The following is a 17,849-nucleotide window of genomic DNA, read 5'->3' on the forward strand; positions in this document are numbered from 1 at the left end:
TAAACAGGAAATATTTATGACATTCCTTAAAAGCTGGGCTTCATGTTCTCCTTAAGTCAATTTGTCACCTTCAAGCATGTTTTTAAGAGGAAACTGGGTCATGAAGAAAGGAAGAGATATAACATGTAATAAAAAACAGGGCAGATTGTTCATAAAAGTATTGAATGAAGGCAGGAAGCAACTAGACACAATGAATATGAAGGAATAGAGAAAAATTAAGAGAACAGGAAATGAAAAGGAATTAAAAATATGCCAGAAAAAAAAAGGATAAACGAAGACAAATTTGTTTTAAAGATGACACAATATAAAGTCTTTTGTAACATCATAAAATATATATAACCCAGTGAATTACGATATTTATTCAGATTACCGTTGCCTTTTGTTTTCTTATCAAGAACGTAAAATACGTAGCATTACCTCTTCCTGTCTTTCTTGGCAAGCAGGCTAAAGTGCCTCATGAAAGCTCTTTGAAGGTCTATGAGGCCTATTGATTCTTCACTCAGTTGCCAGTGACCACTTGCCTGCAGGACAGACAGGGGGTGACTCACGTGCTGCTCATCTGGTGACAAAAGTAACTCAGTATCAGAATTCATCACCATTATCATTAATACCTTCACAACATCACCTTCATGAACAGCTCAGCACAACTCATCACCACCATCATGAACTTTACTGATACCACTTCCATCACAAGCAACTCATTAGCATCACAACCCTTTACCATCACTGTCTTCACCAACATCACCTCTTTCACAAGCATGTTGAGTGGCAAGATGGGAGGGTGTGAGCAATGAGTGTATATGAGAGATGTGGCATAAGTGTCTCTGTGCATGTGGAGTAAATTTCAGCAGTGAAAGGAGTGAAAAGCAGCACAATGAGATCATATGGCTGTACTGAAAGGATGAAGAGTGAAGAGTTTGCAAAGAAGGAACATGAGTAAGGACAAAGTTAAAGGTGCTTGTAGGAGAGACACATTACTTGCAAGGTGGAAAAACATGTTTGTCTTTCTTCTTATGCATGGGAGATAGACCAAGGATAAAAGCAATGCTGGAAAGGGATAGAGACCTGCTAATCATCTCTGTCCCCCCTCCCTCTTCCCCCCACTAAAAAAAAAAAAAAAAAAAAAAAAAGAATTGCAAGGAAGAGCCAATTCAGGATGAAGTGCCTTAAACCTCCCTCTCTTGAACATGCTCATGTGATAGAGAGAAATGAATATTCAGTCTGAGTTCCAGATTCTACCAATAAAAGAAAAGAAAGAATGAAAGAACTGGTCGACTCTTGCATCAGGGAGGTGAACAGAACATTGGTGAAAGTAGAAAGTCTTGTGCAGTGAGGCCACAAGAGGGTGGACACGCATGAAGTTAAGATATTCAGAAGAGCAGTCAGTATGAACTTAGGAGGAGGAGGCAGTAGACACCTGCCGAAACGATAATTACTCCCAGTGAGGTCTAAAGCACCGTTCAGGGGGTGCTGTGAACTTATCATTAAACCCAGCTGTGACCTCACTGAACGTTTCCCTTTGTGACTCACAACACAAGGGGGCAGCCTGCCCTCTAAAGACAACTCTCTTCCTCCACACAAAACTATAAGCACCTAATAACACACACACCCTTCACTCAAAAATTTTAAAATCATCATGGCGACCCCTACACCAGCCTCGGAGTCCCCATCTGGGGAGGGGACCATAAATATCCCCAGGTCGGACTGCCTTTCTGTCGACGACCCTAACTGTCTTGACATCCCCCTCAACTTTTTCTTCATTAACTTCTGCAACATTCGCAGTCTAAGATCTAATTTTCAATCTGTAGAACACCACCTCTCCTCTTCTAAACCTCATCTTCTTTTCCTCACTGAAACTCAGGTGTCTGAGGCAACTGACAGTAGCCCCTTTTCTGTTCCCTCCTACTTTCTCTATCCTCATTTTCGATCCAAAGCTGGATGCTGCGTTTATGTGCGCAATGACTTAACCTGCTCTCGTGCCCACGCTCTTGAATATTCCGAGTTTTCCACCATGTGGCTACGACTACAGAGTCACTCTCATACTAAATTTATCTGTGCTGTATACCTCTCACCTAACTCCTCTGACTATAAGAAATTGTTTGACTACTTAACTTCCAAAGTGGAGCACATTCTGACCCTCTTCCCTTTTGCAGAGATCTCCATTCTTGGAGACTTCAATGTTCACCACCAGCTTTGGCTTTCCTCTCCCTTCACTGACCATCCTGGTGAACTAGCCTACAACTTTGCTATCCTCCATGACCTAGAGCAATTGGTGCAACACCCTACTCGTATTCCTGACCATCTTGAAGATACGCCCAACATTCTTGACCTTTTCCTGACCTCTAATCCTTCTGCTTATGCTGTCACCCTTTCTTCTCCGTTGGGCTCCTCCGATCACAATCTCATATCTTTATTTTGTCCTATCACTCCAATCCCTCCTCAGGATCCCCCTAAGCGAAGGTGCCTCTGGCGTTTTGCCTCTGGTAGTTGGGGGGACCTGAGGAGGTATTTTGCTGATTTTCCTTGGAATGACTACTGCTTCCGTGTCAGAGACCTGTCTTTGTGTGCTGAGCGCATAACAGAGGTGATAGTGTCTGGCATGGAGGTATACATTCCTCACTCTTTTTCTCGTCCTAAACCTTCTAAACCTTGGTTTAACACAGCTTGTTCTCGTGCTATACATGATAGAGAGGTGGCCCAAAAAAGGTACTTAAGCCTTCCATCACCAGAATCTCATGCACTTTATATTTCTGCCCGGAACCATGCCAAGTCTGTTCTCCAACTAGCCAAAAACTCGTTCATTAACAGAAAATGTCAAAACCTTTCAAGATCTAACTCCCCTCGTGATTTCTGGCATCTAGTCAAAAATATCTCCAATAACTTTGCTTCTTCTTCTTTCCCTCCTCTATTTCAACCAGATGGCACCACTGCTATCACATCTATTTCTAAAGCTGAACTCTTTGCTCAAACCTTTGCTAAAAACTCTACCTTGGACGATTCTGGGCTTGTTCCTCCCTCTCTTCCACCCTCTGACTACTTCATGCCACCTATTAAAATTCTTCACAATGATGTTTTCCATGCCCTCGCTGGCCTAAACCCTCGGAAGGCTTATGGACCTGATGGGGTCCCTCCTATTGTTCTCCGAAACTGTGCCTCCGTGCTTGTACCTTGCCTAGTCAAACTCTTTCAGCTCTGTCTGTCAACATCTACCTTTCCTTCTTGCTGGAAGTTTGCCTACATTCAACCTGTTCCTAAAAAGGGTGACCGTTCTAATCCCTCAAACTACCGTCCTATTGCTTTAATTTCCTGCCTATCTAAAGTTTCTGAATCTATCCTCAACAGGAAGATTCTTAAACATCTATCACTTCACAACCTTCTATCTGATCGCCAGTATGGGTTCCGTCAAGGCCGCTCTACTGGTGATCTTCTGGCTTTCCTTACTGAGTCTTAGTCATCCTCTTTTAGAGATTTTGGTGAAACTTTTGCTGTTGCCTTGGACATATCAAAAGCTTTTGATAGAGTCTGGCACAAAGCTTTGATTTCCAAACTACCTTCCTACGGTTTCTATCCTTCTCTCTGTAACTTCATCTCAAGTTTCCTTTCTGACCGTTCTATTGCTGCTGTGGTAGACGGTCACTGTTCTTCTCCTAAATCTATTAACAGTGGTGTTCCACAAGGGTTCTGTCCTGTCACCCACTCTCTTCTTATTATTCATTAATGATCTTCTAAACCAAACTTCTTGTCCTATCCACTCTTACGCTGATGATACCACCCTGCACTTTTCCACGTCTTTTCATAGACGTCCAACCCTTCAGGATGTACACATATCACGCAGGGAAGCCACAGAACGCCTGACTTCTGATCTTTCTAAAATTTCTGATTGGGGCAGAGCAAACTTGGTATTGTTCAATGCCTCAAAAACTCAATTCCTCCATCTATCAACTCAACACAACCTTCCAGACAACTATCCTCTCTTCTTCAATGACACTCAACTGTCCCCCTCTTCTACACTGAACATCCTCGGTCTGTCCTTTACTTATAATCTGAACTGGAAACTTCACATCTCATCTCTAGCTAAAACAGCTTCTATGAAGTTAGGTGTTCTGAGACGTCTCTGCCAGTTTTTCTCACCCCCCCCAGCTGCTAATTCTGTACAAGGGCCTTATCCGTCCATGTATGGAGTATGCTTCACATGTCTGGGGGGTTCCACTCATACTGCTCTTCTAGACAGCTTGGAATCAAAAGCTTTTCATCTCATCAACTCCTCTCCTCTAACTGACTGTCTTCAGCCTCTCTCTCACCGCCACAATGTTGCATATCTAGCTGTCTTCTACCGCTATTTTCATGCTAACTGATCTTCTGATCTTGCTAACTGCATGCCTCCCCTCCTTTCGCGACCTCGCTGCACAAGACTTTCTTCTTTCTCTCACCCCTATTCTGCCCACCTCTCTAATGCAAGAGTTAACCAGTATTCTCAATCATTCATCCCTTTCTCTGGTAAACTCTGGAACCCCCTGCCTGCTTCTGTATTTCCACCTTCCTATGACTTAAATTCCTTCAAGAGGGAGGTTTCAAGACACTTATCCATCAATTTTTGACCACTGCTTTGACCCTTTTATGGGACTGGCATTTCAGTGGGCATTTTTTTTTATTAGATTTTTGTTGCCCTTGGCCAGTGTCCTTCCTACATAAAAAAAAAAAAAAAAAACAAGAGATAAAAGACTGCAAGAGATACAACACTGCAGTGAGGGGTTGAAGAGAGTAAGCCAGAGAAGAAACATTGATGAGGTGAAATGCTTTAGCCCTGTCAAGAGTTGTGTGAATGGACTCCTCTCCCTACGGGAGAGGCATACTCCATACTAGGGCAAATAAAGCCACTGTATAGAATAAGCAACTGAAGACAACACTACAACTATTACTACTCCTGCTACTACTACTACTACTTCTACTGCTATAACTACTACAAACACTACTACTACCATAGGTGGGCACTATCACAATAAATTATCGCAATGAATCACAATAACAATATCAGGTTACTGGTTATCTAATAATTATTTTTCCCACATTATTGATTCATTGGTATCACTGATACTTTTGGTTCCAAACTAGCGATAATCGATAATTTTAGTGTTTGGAACATAAGCATATTCAAGTTTTAAATTTCCAAAATCAAATGTAGTTATTTTACTTAAAACAATATTTTTCATTAGTAGAAAAATGGGATAAACATTGAATTATATTTTTTTCCAAGATTTTTCAAAGTTTTCTAAGACAAAGATAAAAACGAAGATTTGTATTCATCACCATTTTCTACTTAAAATATTAATATCGTTATCACTAGTATCGAAATTTTGGACTTAACAAGTTATCGGTTATCAGGTGATAAATTTATTGCCACATATTGATTATCACCTATCACCAATAAGGTTATTGTTATCAATTTATTGGCTATTTATGCCACTTACTGATTATCAGTTATCACCAATAAGGTTATTGTTATCAATTTATTGGCTATCATGATAAATTTTTTCGTTATCATGCCCAGCTATGGTCACCACACCTGAAACAATGACCCTTGAATCTTTGCACTCCTCCCCATCTGCCACTTGTCTCCCTTGCTGAATTAAGTCTCCTCAACCTTGCAGTTGAGCCTGTTGTTGTGACCACTACCACTTTCTGGCCTCCCCTTGAATTTCCCAACATTAACACTCAGGCTCTAGTAATGAAGTCACTCACACTCAGTGCATCAAAATCCTTCACTTACTTCAATTCTGTTGACATACAGTCAGGAAAACCAGTGATAAATGCCAACTTAACAGCCAACTCCAGTCCTTCTTCCTTCCAACCAGCGAGCCCGGCCAATCTCCTTATTGGTAGAAACATCCACCAGCTCTCCTGTCTACCTCAATCTATCAATTTCCTGTAGGCCTCAAACCTTCCTTGTGGAGATGCTTCCTTCAAACAGTTCTTTATCTTCTCTACATCAGTCTGGTCTTCCTCACTCTTCTCTAAATACAAAGCTAATGCATCTCCTAGATACATTGGAATAAAGCTGGTCAGATTCTTAATTTCTATTAACTTTGTTTCCAACGGTGCCTTTTTCAACCAGGCTATGACATCACCTGATCCGTCAAAGCACCTCATCATATCCTTACTGATCTTAATTTTTCCCAATGTAATTATCAAAGGCCTTGATAGCTTGTTGTTGTTGAGAGAGAGAGAGAGAGAGAGAGAGAGAGAGAGAGAGAGAGAGAGAGAGAGAGAGAGAGAGAGAGAGAGAGAGAGAGAGAGAGAGAGAGAGAGAGAGAGAGAGAGAGAGAGAGAGAGAGAGAGAGAGAGAGAGAGAGAGAGAGAGAGAGAGAGAGAGAAAGTCACACCTACTTCCAGCCAAGAAACTTCTGGTCTACCTTAAAGGAATAACAACCAGCAGCCTTTATCACCTCTCCCTCTGTGTTATAGACATTCCTGAACACACCAAATCTCCAGGCACCCTCAAGCCTCATATGGTAACCGCAGCAAAATTCCTTCCAACATGCTGACACTCTGGAAACCTGGATACCAAATTAAGGCCTGCAAATCACCACAAAAGCAGAGAGCCAACATCAACAGACACAGCCATGATAACCACCCAATAGAATGACGGCCAACAGACTGGTTGCCTGCTGCTAACCTTCATCCCTCCTTACCTTTTCCACTGTTGCCAACTCCCAAATATGCCTAACCACATGTACCATAATTAAGCCAAAACAATCTATTTACACCACACAGATACTAACTGTACACAGGTGTCTTTATCTGTCCTTGTATGGGGCATGCATCCCATGCACAAAGGGACTCCACTCACACAGCCTTACTAAGCACAGTAGAGTCAAAAACTTTGCACCTCATCAACTCACTTCCAGTAACTCCTGTAAGTGACTGTCTTCAAACCTTCACACTTCACTACAATACTGCATCTCTTGCTACCTTCGATCATATCTATGGTTACTGCCCTTTTGAAATTGGCAATTGCTTGCTTTCCCTTCCTGTGGTCTTCCTGCACAAGACTTTCTATTCATTCTCATCTATTCTGCTTCCCTCACTGATACAATAATTACTGAGAGCCCAATCTTTCATCCGTTTCACTTATAAACTCTGAACTCTGTTTCTGTTCTTTCCCTCTTATTTTGTTTCTCAGTGATGTTAAACTTTTTTGAGGAGTGGCAAAGTAGTGAGCTTTTAGTTTCCCTTTTTTTTTTTTTGTCACTGGCCAAAATGCTGCACATTTACACACATTTAAAATTTTTTAGCACATTAGTGATCAAATCAACATGACCAAAGTGTCAACCAAAGTGAATTTTAGTCAGTGTTCAATGTCTTGACATTACACATTGTTACTATGAGAGATACCTCCCTCCCCTTCCTGTCTTGTCTTGTGCTCACCATCCAGTGGCTGGGAAGATGATGTGGCATTCAGCAAGGAGCTCTTCTGGCAGTAGTAGTGCACCTGACCATCAGACACTGCCTTGGAATGTATGCACATCCTGGTCTCAATCCCCTGAGCTGGAGGCTGCCTTTGGTTTTGGATGTCCTCAATCATCTGTGCATTGGCATGTATTACAGTCAGTGACATTCGCAATTAGAACTCCTGCCAATGTGAGCATCACGTTGCACAAACTGGCAACTTGCTCCTCCTTGGTCTGAAAAATATCTGCTGGGAGAAAATAATTACATGGCAACTTGGGTTAGTCTCTCATATGTTTTTGAAAGCATAGAATAATGAATTCAGTGTCTGACATATTGACATATGGGTAAGTTATCTTTTTGTGACTGCTCCTTGCTTCAGCTGAGAAAATAGCTGTGTTTGTTTTCAACAAGGTGTCCTATCGAGGTCACAAAAGATAACTTAACTGTATACCAATATGTCAAACACTAAATCCATTACTCTGTGCTTTCAAAAACATACAAGGGATTAACCTAAGTTGCCATGTAGTTATTTTCTCCCAGAAGATTTTCTTTCTTTTTTTTTCAGACTGAGGAGGAGCAAGTTGCCAGTTTGTGCAATGTGATGCTCACGTCAGCGGGAGTTCTAATTACAAAGGTTGCTGATAGTACTTTCATATTAAATTAGTCATATAATCTCTACACCAGCAACTCAAAAGTCAAAACTTATGTTTGCAAGTCTTAAAAAGGCTTGACACATACGAACCTGCAACAATTCATCAGCATCTCTGTCAGTTGCTCCTGGAAGATCTTGTGATAAAATGTCATGATACAGTGGTGTCTTTAATTGCATACCATGAAGAATGGACCTGAATTTTTTTCTGTCATCCACAGACAGACTTGGGACATTTCTGGTGATGACATCCATTATCTGTAAGCAAGAGATCAATGTAAGAGGAACACAATTAACTTCATTCTTTTGTTAAATACAAAAGACTTCAATGGTCATCATGGACTGAAATGCTCTTGCATGCATCTGAAGGCAGAGAACACACAGATTATGAACTTGGTAAAAAATCAATTCAAGAAAGGAAAATAGTTGAGCTTGTAAGAACTTATATATATATATATATATATATATATATATATATATATATATATATATATATATATATATATATATATATATATATATATATATATATATATATATATATATATATATATATATATAAAAGAGCCTATAGATCAGTATTTCAATGGTACTATTGTGTAATACCTACTCTAAAGATCACTTGACCAATAGAAGAAAGTTCATATACACTGCCTTCCTAAGTTTCATGCTTGCTTTTTTTTTTTTTTTTTTTTTTGCTTTTGCTTGGATTGCAAAACTTGAGGTATTGAAAACAATGAAAAAGCACTTATTCATTCTGCCCCATGAAGAAGTTGACTTTTTTTTCCCCCACTTTACTCCCTTATCTCAAAATACAGTACCTGTGTGTGTGTGTGTGTGTGTGTGTGTGTGTGTGTGTGTGTGTGTGTGTGTGTGTGTGTGTGTGTGTGTGTGTGTGTGTGTGTGTGTGTGTGTGTGTGTGTGTGTGTGTGTGTGTGTGTGTATTTACCTAGTTGTATTTACCAAGTTGTGGTTTACGGGAGGAGAGTAATCACATTGTATCCTGTCTCTATATCTATCCAGTTTGGTCTTAAAAGCATGGACAGTTACGGCACTGATGTCTTCACTGAGTTCATTCCATTTGTTCACACTTCTATGAGGAAAACTATAGTTATTGATGTTTCTTTTACAGTTAACTTTCTTCAGCTTCTTACTGTGTCCCCTTGTACTCCGTGTATCTTAATTTCTAAAACATTTTTTGTCCACATTTTCCATACCATTTACCATTCTATAGATGTTTATTAAATCTCCACTCTCTCTCCTATTTTCAAGGGTAGGAATTTCCAACATTTTTAATCTCTCTTCGTAGGTCGACTTGCTCAACTCCAGAACCATCATAGTGACTGCTCCTTGTACTCTTTCTAATTTTACAATATTCCTCTTTGTATGAGGAGACCACACCATTGCCACATATTCCAATCTTGGTCTTATCATGGAAATCAACAACTTTTTTATCATTCCTTCATCCAAATATGAGAATGCCATTTTTACCTTTTTAACAAATTTATCATCTCTCCAATAATTTCCTCAATGTGTTTGTTCAGAGTAAAATTTTCAGCAACTGTTACTTCCAAATCCATTTCCTCTTTTAACTTTAACTTCACACCATCCATCTCATAATGATATTGTATTCTTTTCTTACTCTTACCAAACTCCATTACTTTACATTTACTTAAATTGAATTCCATTTGCCAAGATTTACTTCATCTATTTATCTTATTTAAATCATTTTGCAGTACCATACAGTCATTGTGTGTGTGTGTGCATGTAACTACCTACTTGTAATTTACAAAGCCCGAGCTATGCCTCTCCATATCTACACTTGCCCAGCTTCTCTTTAAAGCTGTGCACACTTGCTGCTGATACTACCTCTTCACTTAGCTTGTTCAAAACTTCTATATTTCTCTGTAGGAAACTATGTTTCTTTATGTTCATTAAGCATGTTCCTTTTCTCCTTTTCCTAGTTTTTTGCTGTGTGAAATTGGTATTTCCTTCTTCTCTTAACAATAGTTTCTCATTATCAATTTTTTCCACTCCATTCCACAATTTATATATCAGTATTAAATCTGCCCTTTATCTTCTATGTTCCAATGCTGGCAGAATAATTTCCTCTTCAAATAATAATTCTTCCAGTTCTTGAACTGGAAGAATTAACATCCTTTGTATCCTAGTTTTTTACATGTTTCTTCCTGTGGGGAGACTGCACTGACTCAGCATATTCCAGCTTTGGTCTAATCATAGTGGTAATTATCTTTCTCATCATATCTTTATCCATGTAGTGGAATGCTATTCCAATATTATCTCACCATTCTATATGTATCTCTGAATATCCTTTCTACATGCTTCTCCAACTGTTGACTATCCTGTATTATCACTCCCAGTTCATTCTCTTTTTGTACTTTTAATATTTTGTCATTTCCCATTTCATATGTCCTTTTTGGTCTCTTTTCACTGTTGTGTACAGCAAGATGGGACAATGTGGGAATGAATGAGAAAAGAATGGTGAAAGGGAAGAGGGGGCAAGGGATGAGAGGGGAGACAGGCCCGGAACGAGGCTTAGGCTCATCCTGGTCACACGTACTCAACCTGAAACTCCTAAGATATTTATCTACGCAGTCACTTATATTCCCCATGTAAACTTCCTTACTTCCCCCTAACCATCCAATTTGAATCTCACCCAGTATTTAGTGGAAGAGGTGCCCTTGACAATAAAGTAATTAGTAATCATCTAGCCCCCCTAGTTTAATCAGTAGAACTTTTAGAAATAAAGTGTTTTATTCCTGTAAAAACAGCACGGGAAGCAGAGTGTGGGCAGGTGTGCATATGTATGTGTGTTCCCCCCTACCTTTACCTTGTACCTCCCTCCCCTTAGCAGCAGAGCAGGAGAGTCTTTGGCGCACTTTCTCACACTCAGTTACTACCCAGCACTCGGATTGAGCAGACGTACTGAGACGTGCTCTAATACTTAAAGGAGGCTAGGGCAGGATAAGAATTAGTTGGGTCAATTGCCTTAAGGGGATAAGTGAGTCATTACCGGCTATATGCCTCGGCCTACTTATATAGAATAGTAGTCTGCCAAAGAGGGTAGTTGTGTATAACACACTATACCCTGGAAAGCTGGGAAGTGATTCCTTGGCTGCATGTTTGTGTGGGCCGAGCTCTTGCACAGTGAGCGGTGAATAACCTTTCTGTGTGTTCATGGAAACTCTTTTGTTGTAGTTTCTTGTGTCTCGTTAGTGACCCTGTTTTGTCACGAAGGGCTAATGTCCAGCAGGCTTTTATACTTGACCATATACTTGTTATTGTGTTATAACTGTTTTTCCTAGATGTGGTTGTTGATTCTTTCACAGTTGTGGGGGTTAATTGTTGTTAGAGTACTTCCCTTGTCCGTGGGTGGGTAAAAGGCTGGCAACCTCAATTAGTGTGACCTGGTGTTATGACTGTTGTGAAAAGGGTGCATGCAGTAAACACAAGGGACCCTGTACACCTGTCTTTGAGCCCGGCACTGATTCCATGCAAGATGTGGTCCAGGGAAGCTAGTCCAGGTGCGGAATCTTTGTGAAGGGGCTGGGAATGCTGGTTGAAACATCACTTTTTCCCACTTCTATTACATGACATTTTTTCACATTGAATTCCATCTCCCATTTCTTACTCTAGTCCCTGATTTTATTAAAATCCTCTTATCAAATTTCAGTCTTTGTTGTTTCTTATATGTCTTTGTAATTTTGCATTGTCAGCAAACAAACTCATGTAACTCTTTACTCCTTCAGGCATATCATTTCCAAAGATCAGGAAAAGTATTAGCGCCAGCACTGATCCTTCTGGTATTCCACTATCTACTTTCCTCCATTTTGATTTTATATCTTTCACTACCATTCTTATTTCTCTTCCCTTTAAGTAGCTTTCCATCCAGTTTATTATCTTTCCAATGTGTGTGTGTGTGTGTGTGTGTGTGTGTGTGTGTGTGTGTGTGTGTGTGTGTGTGTGTGTGTGTGTGTGTGTGTGTGTGTGTGTGTGTGTGTGTGTGTGTGTGTGTGTGTGTGTGTGTGTGCGTGTGTGTGTGTGTGTATTCACCTAGTTGTATTGTACAGGGCACAAGCCAAAGCTCATTTTGTTCCATCTCCATGACCATATTTATCCAGTTTCTCTTTAAACATGTGTACACTGTTTGCCACAACTACCTCTTCCTTCAAATCATTCCAGATTTCAATAGTTCAATATAGGAAGCTGTATTTCTTGATGTTGCTTGAACATCCACTCTTCTTTATTTTCTACACGTGTCCCCTCATCAGTCTCTCTCCTTCCTCCGTCATTTCTGTCTATTCTTTCTATATTGTTTACTAATTTGTACACTGTTATCAGGTCTCCTTTTTCTCTTCTCTCTTATAGTGTTGGTAATCCCATCTCTTCAAGTCTTTCTTCATAACTTAAGTCTTTCAATTCTGGTACCATCTTTGTCACTATCCTCTGTATTCTTTCCAGTTTCTGTATTTTTTTCTATGTAGAGCCCAAACTACTGCTGTGTATTCCAATTTAGGTTGTATCATGCTTGTTATAATTTTCTTCACCATTTATCTAAACAGTTAAATGCCACCCTATTGTTTGTTAACAAGTTGTATGTAGAGCCGAATATTGGGTTTATGTGCCTTTCAGATAATATTGTGCCCTGGATCATTACTTCCAAATCTTTTTTTTTCATTACATTTCATTATTGTTTCTCCTCTCATTTTGTAATTTCATGAAGATCTCTTTTTACTCTGTTTCTATTTCCAACAAATGGCATTTTCTGAAATTAGATTCTAGTTTTCATCTTTGGCTCCATGCATGTATTTTGTCAATATTCTTTTGTAACTCCTTGCAGCCATTTTCAATCTTTATTATTTTCATTATTTCTGCATCATCAGCAAAAAGGTTTATATAGCTATTTAGATCCTCTGTCATATCATTTACGTATATTTGAAACATAATAGGTGTCAACACAGATCCTTGTGGTACCCCACTTGTCACTTCACGCCAACTTGAATTTGGTGTCTCTGATTATTGTTCTCATTTCCCTCCCTTGTAAATAATCTTCTATCCGCCTCAATGTTGCAACCTTTAGTCCTCCTCCATTCTCTGACTTCCACATAAAACTTTTGTGGGGAGCTTTAACAAATGTTTTTTTGAGATCCAGGTATACCGCATCAACCCATTCATCCCTCTCTTGCACTCCATCTATTACTCTCATATAAAAGCTTAGTAGATTTGTGACACAGGGTCTCCCTTTCCTGAATCCAAATTGCTTTTCTGTAGTTATCTTTTCATCTAAATATTGCACCCATCTATTTCACAAAGCTTGCTTACAATACTTGTTAATGACACTGGTCTGTAATTCAATGGTTCCATTTTATTTCCACCTTTGTATATTGGGACTATGTTAGGTCTTTTCCATTCCCTTGGTATTTTTCCTTTTTTTCAATGAGCTGTTGATTATATTCCAGTTGGGTTCCTCCACTTGTTCTCTGCTTTCTTTTGATATCCATCCATTTACTTGATCTGGTCCCATAGCCTTTCTAACATCCAGCTCTTCCAGCAGTTTCTTCATTTCTTGTTTCTTTACTTGTATCTCCTGTATTCCCTCATTCTGTGATACCACTTTCAGTGCCACAAAAATTGGTTCCCTTTGTAAACAGAGATTGAAAACTCTCATTCATTAGTTCACTCATCTGCTCAGTAGTTTCATAAATTCTTCCTTCTCTTTTTAACTTGTTTATGTTGTCCCTATGCTTCATTTTTCCATTTACACATCTGTAGAAGAGTTTGGTCTCTTCCCTGCATTTTCTTACTGTCACTTTCATTTTTATTTCTTCTCTCCTTATTATACCATATTCATTCCTTGTCTTTCTGTATTCTTCCCTAGTACTGTATTTATGTTCAGTTTTCTCATCATTTTCCTCCATGCCATGTCTTATATACCATTCATGTTTCCCAATTTTCACTTTATAACTTGGTACAAACTGTTGCACTCCCTCCCTATACTTGCTCAGAAATATCTCATCTTTTTCTTACACTACTTTACCTTCAAATAGCTCTTTCCAGTTCATTTTCCATAAATTTATTAAACTCTCCAAAGTTTGCCTTAACATAGTTCTGTCTCCCATTACTGAATTGTTCATTCTCGTGCAACACTGTTTCCTCCTGTAGTACTATTTCTACTGTCACATGATCACTTCTTCCCATTGGACTCAGACAATGTATACTTAGTGTACACTCTGGGATTTTTGTACATACTAAGTCCACCTGTGATGGTTCTCCTCTGCATCTTGTAGGCTTGTTCACCCATTGTCACACTGTATTCACCGTCACGGTATGCATAAGTTCTTTGCTCCATAACCTGACATTTTCTTTCACTTCCATCTTCTCCCAGTTAATTTCTTTAGTGTTGAAGTCACCTACTAAGAGCACTTTGTTACTTTTCCTTACCATTTCCTCTATACTATTCCTTGCATAGTTTTATATCTATTGGTCTCCCATGCAGTTTGGTCTCCCATTAGTTTTTGGTGGTATGCACATCACAATAACTTTCCTTTTTTTCACTTCCTTTTGATTTTAATCACAACACTCAGTTTCCGACATTCCATCACCATATTCCACTTCTTCAACAATATCCTCTTTTATCAATATCATCACTCCTCCTCCTCCCTCTCCTTTTCTGTCTCTCCTCCATGTGCTATAACCTTCCTTTGCAAATCTCATCTTTATTTCCTCTTTTAGTTTGGTTTCCATTAAACATACCACATCTGGTTTATTGTTCTTTAGGTAGTCTTTAAGTTCCAATAGGCTTGACACCAAACCATCTATATTTATACACATAATTTTTAAGCTTCCACTTGGTGATCTCCCATGGCATCTTTGTGCCACCATTTCCTCACTTTTATGTCCACAAGTTTGCAAATGAATCTCCTCGCTTGTTCCTGTGTTCTCTCCTTGTTTTTTGACTAAGCCTCTACTCTTTAACTCTTTCAGTTTATTTCTCTCTTCTTCGTTCATGTCTCTTTTTATCCATACTCCCCTCATTCCTTCTACTTTTGCCAATATTCCTGTTCTTTGTAACACCTGTTCTGCTGCTGTTTGTGACATGAATCTTATTTTCATCGGTCTTGTTCCATTTTTGTTATACTTTCCAATCCAATAAATCTTTTCAATTTGTTCAACTATCTCCTCTCCTTCCTCCACCAATTCCACTCTAATTTCCTTAGCCTTTTTTGCCTCTTCTTCCTCTCTAGCTATTTTCATGGGTAGATTCTTCTCCTTGACTTCAAATACCACCACACATATCTTTCTCTGCACTGTCTCTCTCACAAGATTACTTTTTCTTTTATTATTTTAATCACTTGCTTTTCCATGTCCTTATTGTGCTGCTATTGGTGTTGCCTTATTATCTCCTCCATATCCACCTTTTGTTGTTGTTCTCTCTTTTCTTTTTAACTTCTGACTTCCTCTGTCACTAATTCTTTTACTTTTTCAGCATTAATCTCTCTCTCGTACAGCTTTCTTTGACTCCTCATTCTCTTCCTTGAGTTTTTTTATTTCTTCACAGTACTTCTTGTTTAGGCCCACTATTTTTGCCACCTTTTCTCTCAGTTCTTTGTTTTCTTTTTCTCTTTCCATTTCCCTCCTCTTCATCTCTATTATCTCATTCAATATCTTTTTTACACTATAACCACCCACCTCTCTCTCTCTTCCTTCCACATCTTTATTATTGCTGCTAAGTTATATATTTCTTCTCTTATTTTCACATTTTCTCCTTCAATTTTCCACCTTCATTTATTTGTAGGAGCTACACTAAGGTTCTCATCCTTGAATACTTTGAAAACATTTACTATGCCAGCTGCCATCTTCCCTGTTGATATTAGACAATGTTTTACCTTTCACTACTCTCCCATTTCATCCTTTCAGCCACTTCCTGATTTACACTTCACTTCCCCTGCAATCACACATCACATAATTTCCTATTATGGAGATAGGACTCAAGCTTGGCCCCCTTGGAGCTCCTGTGGATGCATTTGATCAGCTGGGCAGCACGTGCACAACAGAGAGAGAGAGAGAGAGAGAGAGAGAGAGAGAGAGAGAGAGAGAGAGAGAGAGAGAGAGAGAGAGAGAGAGAGAGAGAGAGAGAGAGAGAGAGAGAGAGAGAGAGAGAGAGAGAGAGAGAGAGAGAGAGAGAGAGAGAGAGAGAGAGAGAGAGAGAGAGAGAGAGAGAGAGAGAGAGAGAGAGAGAGAGAGAGAGAGTGAGGGGGGGGGGCTGCTTCGAACACAGCACAGTACTCCATGAGCACAGTACTCCATTTTTGTGTCGTACATAGTACAGTGGAACTTCGGTTCTCGAACTTAATTAATTCCTGAAAGCCATTCAGAATCTGAAATGTTTGAAAACTTAAACTATTTTCCCCATAGGAATCAATGTAAAATGGATTAATCTGTTCCCAGACATCAGTGTACCCTGCCTTAGCAGCTTATGATAGACACTCCCACAACCAAGATGGCTGCTTCAAAACATCCCCAGCTCACAAATTGTTTATCCAGAAAGGATGTATTGAATGAACTTAGTGATACAGAACTAATCAGAAGATAATGTTTAGACCATGCAGGTATTCTCTTTGTCACCAATCTAGTGGGGGAAGCCTTACAGAGTGCCAAAGAGAGGAGCAACCAACTTACCACCAAAATGAAAGTTATCATAACCTATGGACATCTTGCTGCTGGGGAAAGCTACTGGAAAAATGCAGTTGTGCAGTAGTGATGGCATTGTGGGTCATCGAGAGAGCCACAGATGGCTCAGGATTATTCTTGAGCACTGAAAACTGTTTGTTTACTTAGAGGATTTTCAACGGGATCACATTTACCTTATTTCAGATTTTTTATTTCTGTCTTACACGAAATAAAGATTTCTAAAAACTATAAATTAGTAATAAACGGAAGCTTTTGCTACATCTTTTAATATCTGAAATCAAGTACCTTTGTTCTAGAACCAAATTATGGTACTGCAATTAAATCAATAGTGACTTGAAAATTTTGTTCGAAAAGGGAGGTGTTCACTAACCAAGGTTCCACTGCATTTTTATGGAAACAGGCTCAGTCCTTTTCCCTTTTTTGGGTAAGTGCAGTGGCTGGTTGTGGCTCTGTCATGTATGTTTGTGTGTTATATGTTTATCAAATGCTACTAATGTCCAGAGTCACAGCTGTGCTTGTCCAGAGTTAGAGGATAATACCATATTTCAGCTAGGCTACAGCTATCTACTTTCTGGATTTCCACCAATTTTATAGGAGGTGGGAGTTGGTCTTCTGGAAGACGGTAAATATACCAACACCTGGCCAAAGTGAGTAATATCTCAGTTGGACAGTGGGTGGTTTCATTACTGTGGGCAGTTTATCCAGCAGGATATTAGCCTCACCCAGTGTGTGAATCCTGTCTGTCCCCTAGAATGTGACATTAATTCTTTCCAGCTTGGAGGATTAGTCACAGAGTTAAGCTGAGTGGCAGCCTCAGAGATCTGACAGTTGTAGATGACCACCAAGTGTCTGGATTTGTTGTGTTTGTGTTTCTTCCCTGCACTAAGCCATGTAGGTGGCGGCTTAGGGAAGGAGGGGACTTAGGAAAGCTGACCCCTGTTAATGGCAGCTGTGAGAGGGGCTGAACCTGGTTGTAGCAATATATATTCAGTAACCGTGGGAAAAAATGGATACTAGTGGCATGGAGCTAATAGATATG

General features: G+C 39.5%; 1 protein-coding gene across 3 annotated transcripts in view; it reads right to left on the reverse strand.

Annotated features, from left to right (window-relative positions):
- The window catches only part of LOC135094849 (uncharacterized), a 66,071-nt gene that overhangs the window by 5,401 nt on the left and 42,821 nt on the right, over positions 1-17,849 (reverse strand). For all 3 annotated transcript variants that reach the window (XM_063995296.1, XM_063995295.1, XM_063995297.1), the window contains 3 exons: positions 8,192-8,356; positions 7,426-7,582; positions 418-559 (listed from right to left, as the gene is read on the reverse strand). In XM_063995296.1, coding sequence (XP_063851366.1) covers positions 418-559; positions 7,426-7,582; positions 8,192-8,356 — 464 coding nt within the window. The remainder of the gene's footprint in view (positions 1-417; positions 560-7,425; positions 7,583-8,191; positions 8,357-17,849) is intronic.

Source organism: Scylla paramamosain, chromosome 47 (genome assembly GCF_035594125.1).
Source record: "Scylla paramamosain isolate STU-SP2022 chromosome 47, ASM3559412v1, whole genome shotgun sequence".
NCBI classification, from domain to species: domain Eukaryota; kingdom Metazoa; phylum Arthropoda; class Malacostraca; order Decapoda; family Portunidae; genus Scylla; species Scylla paramamosain.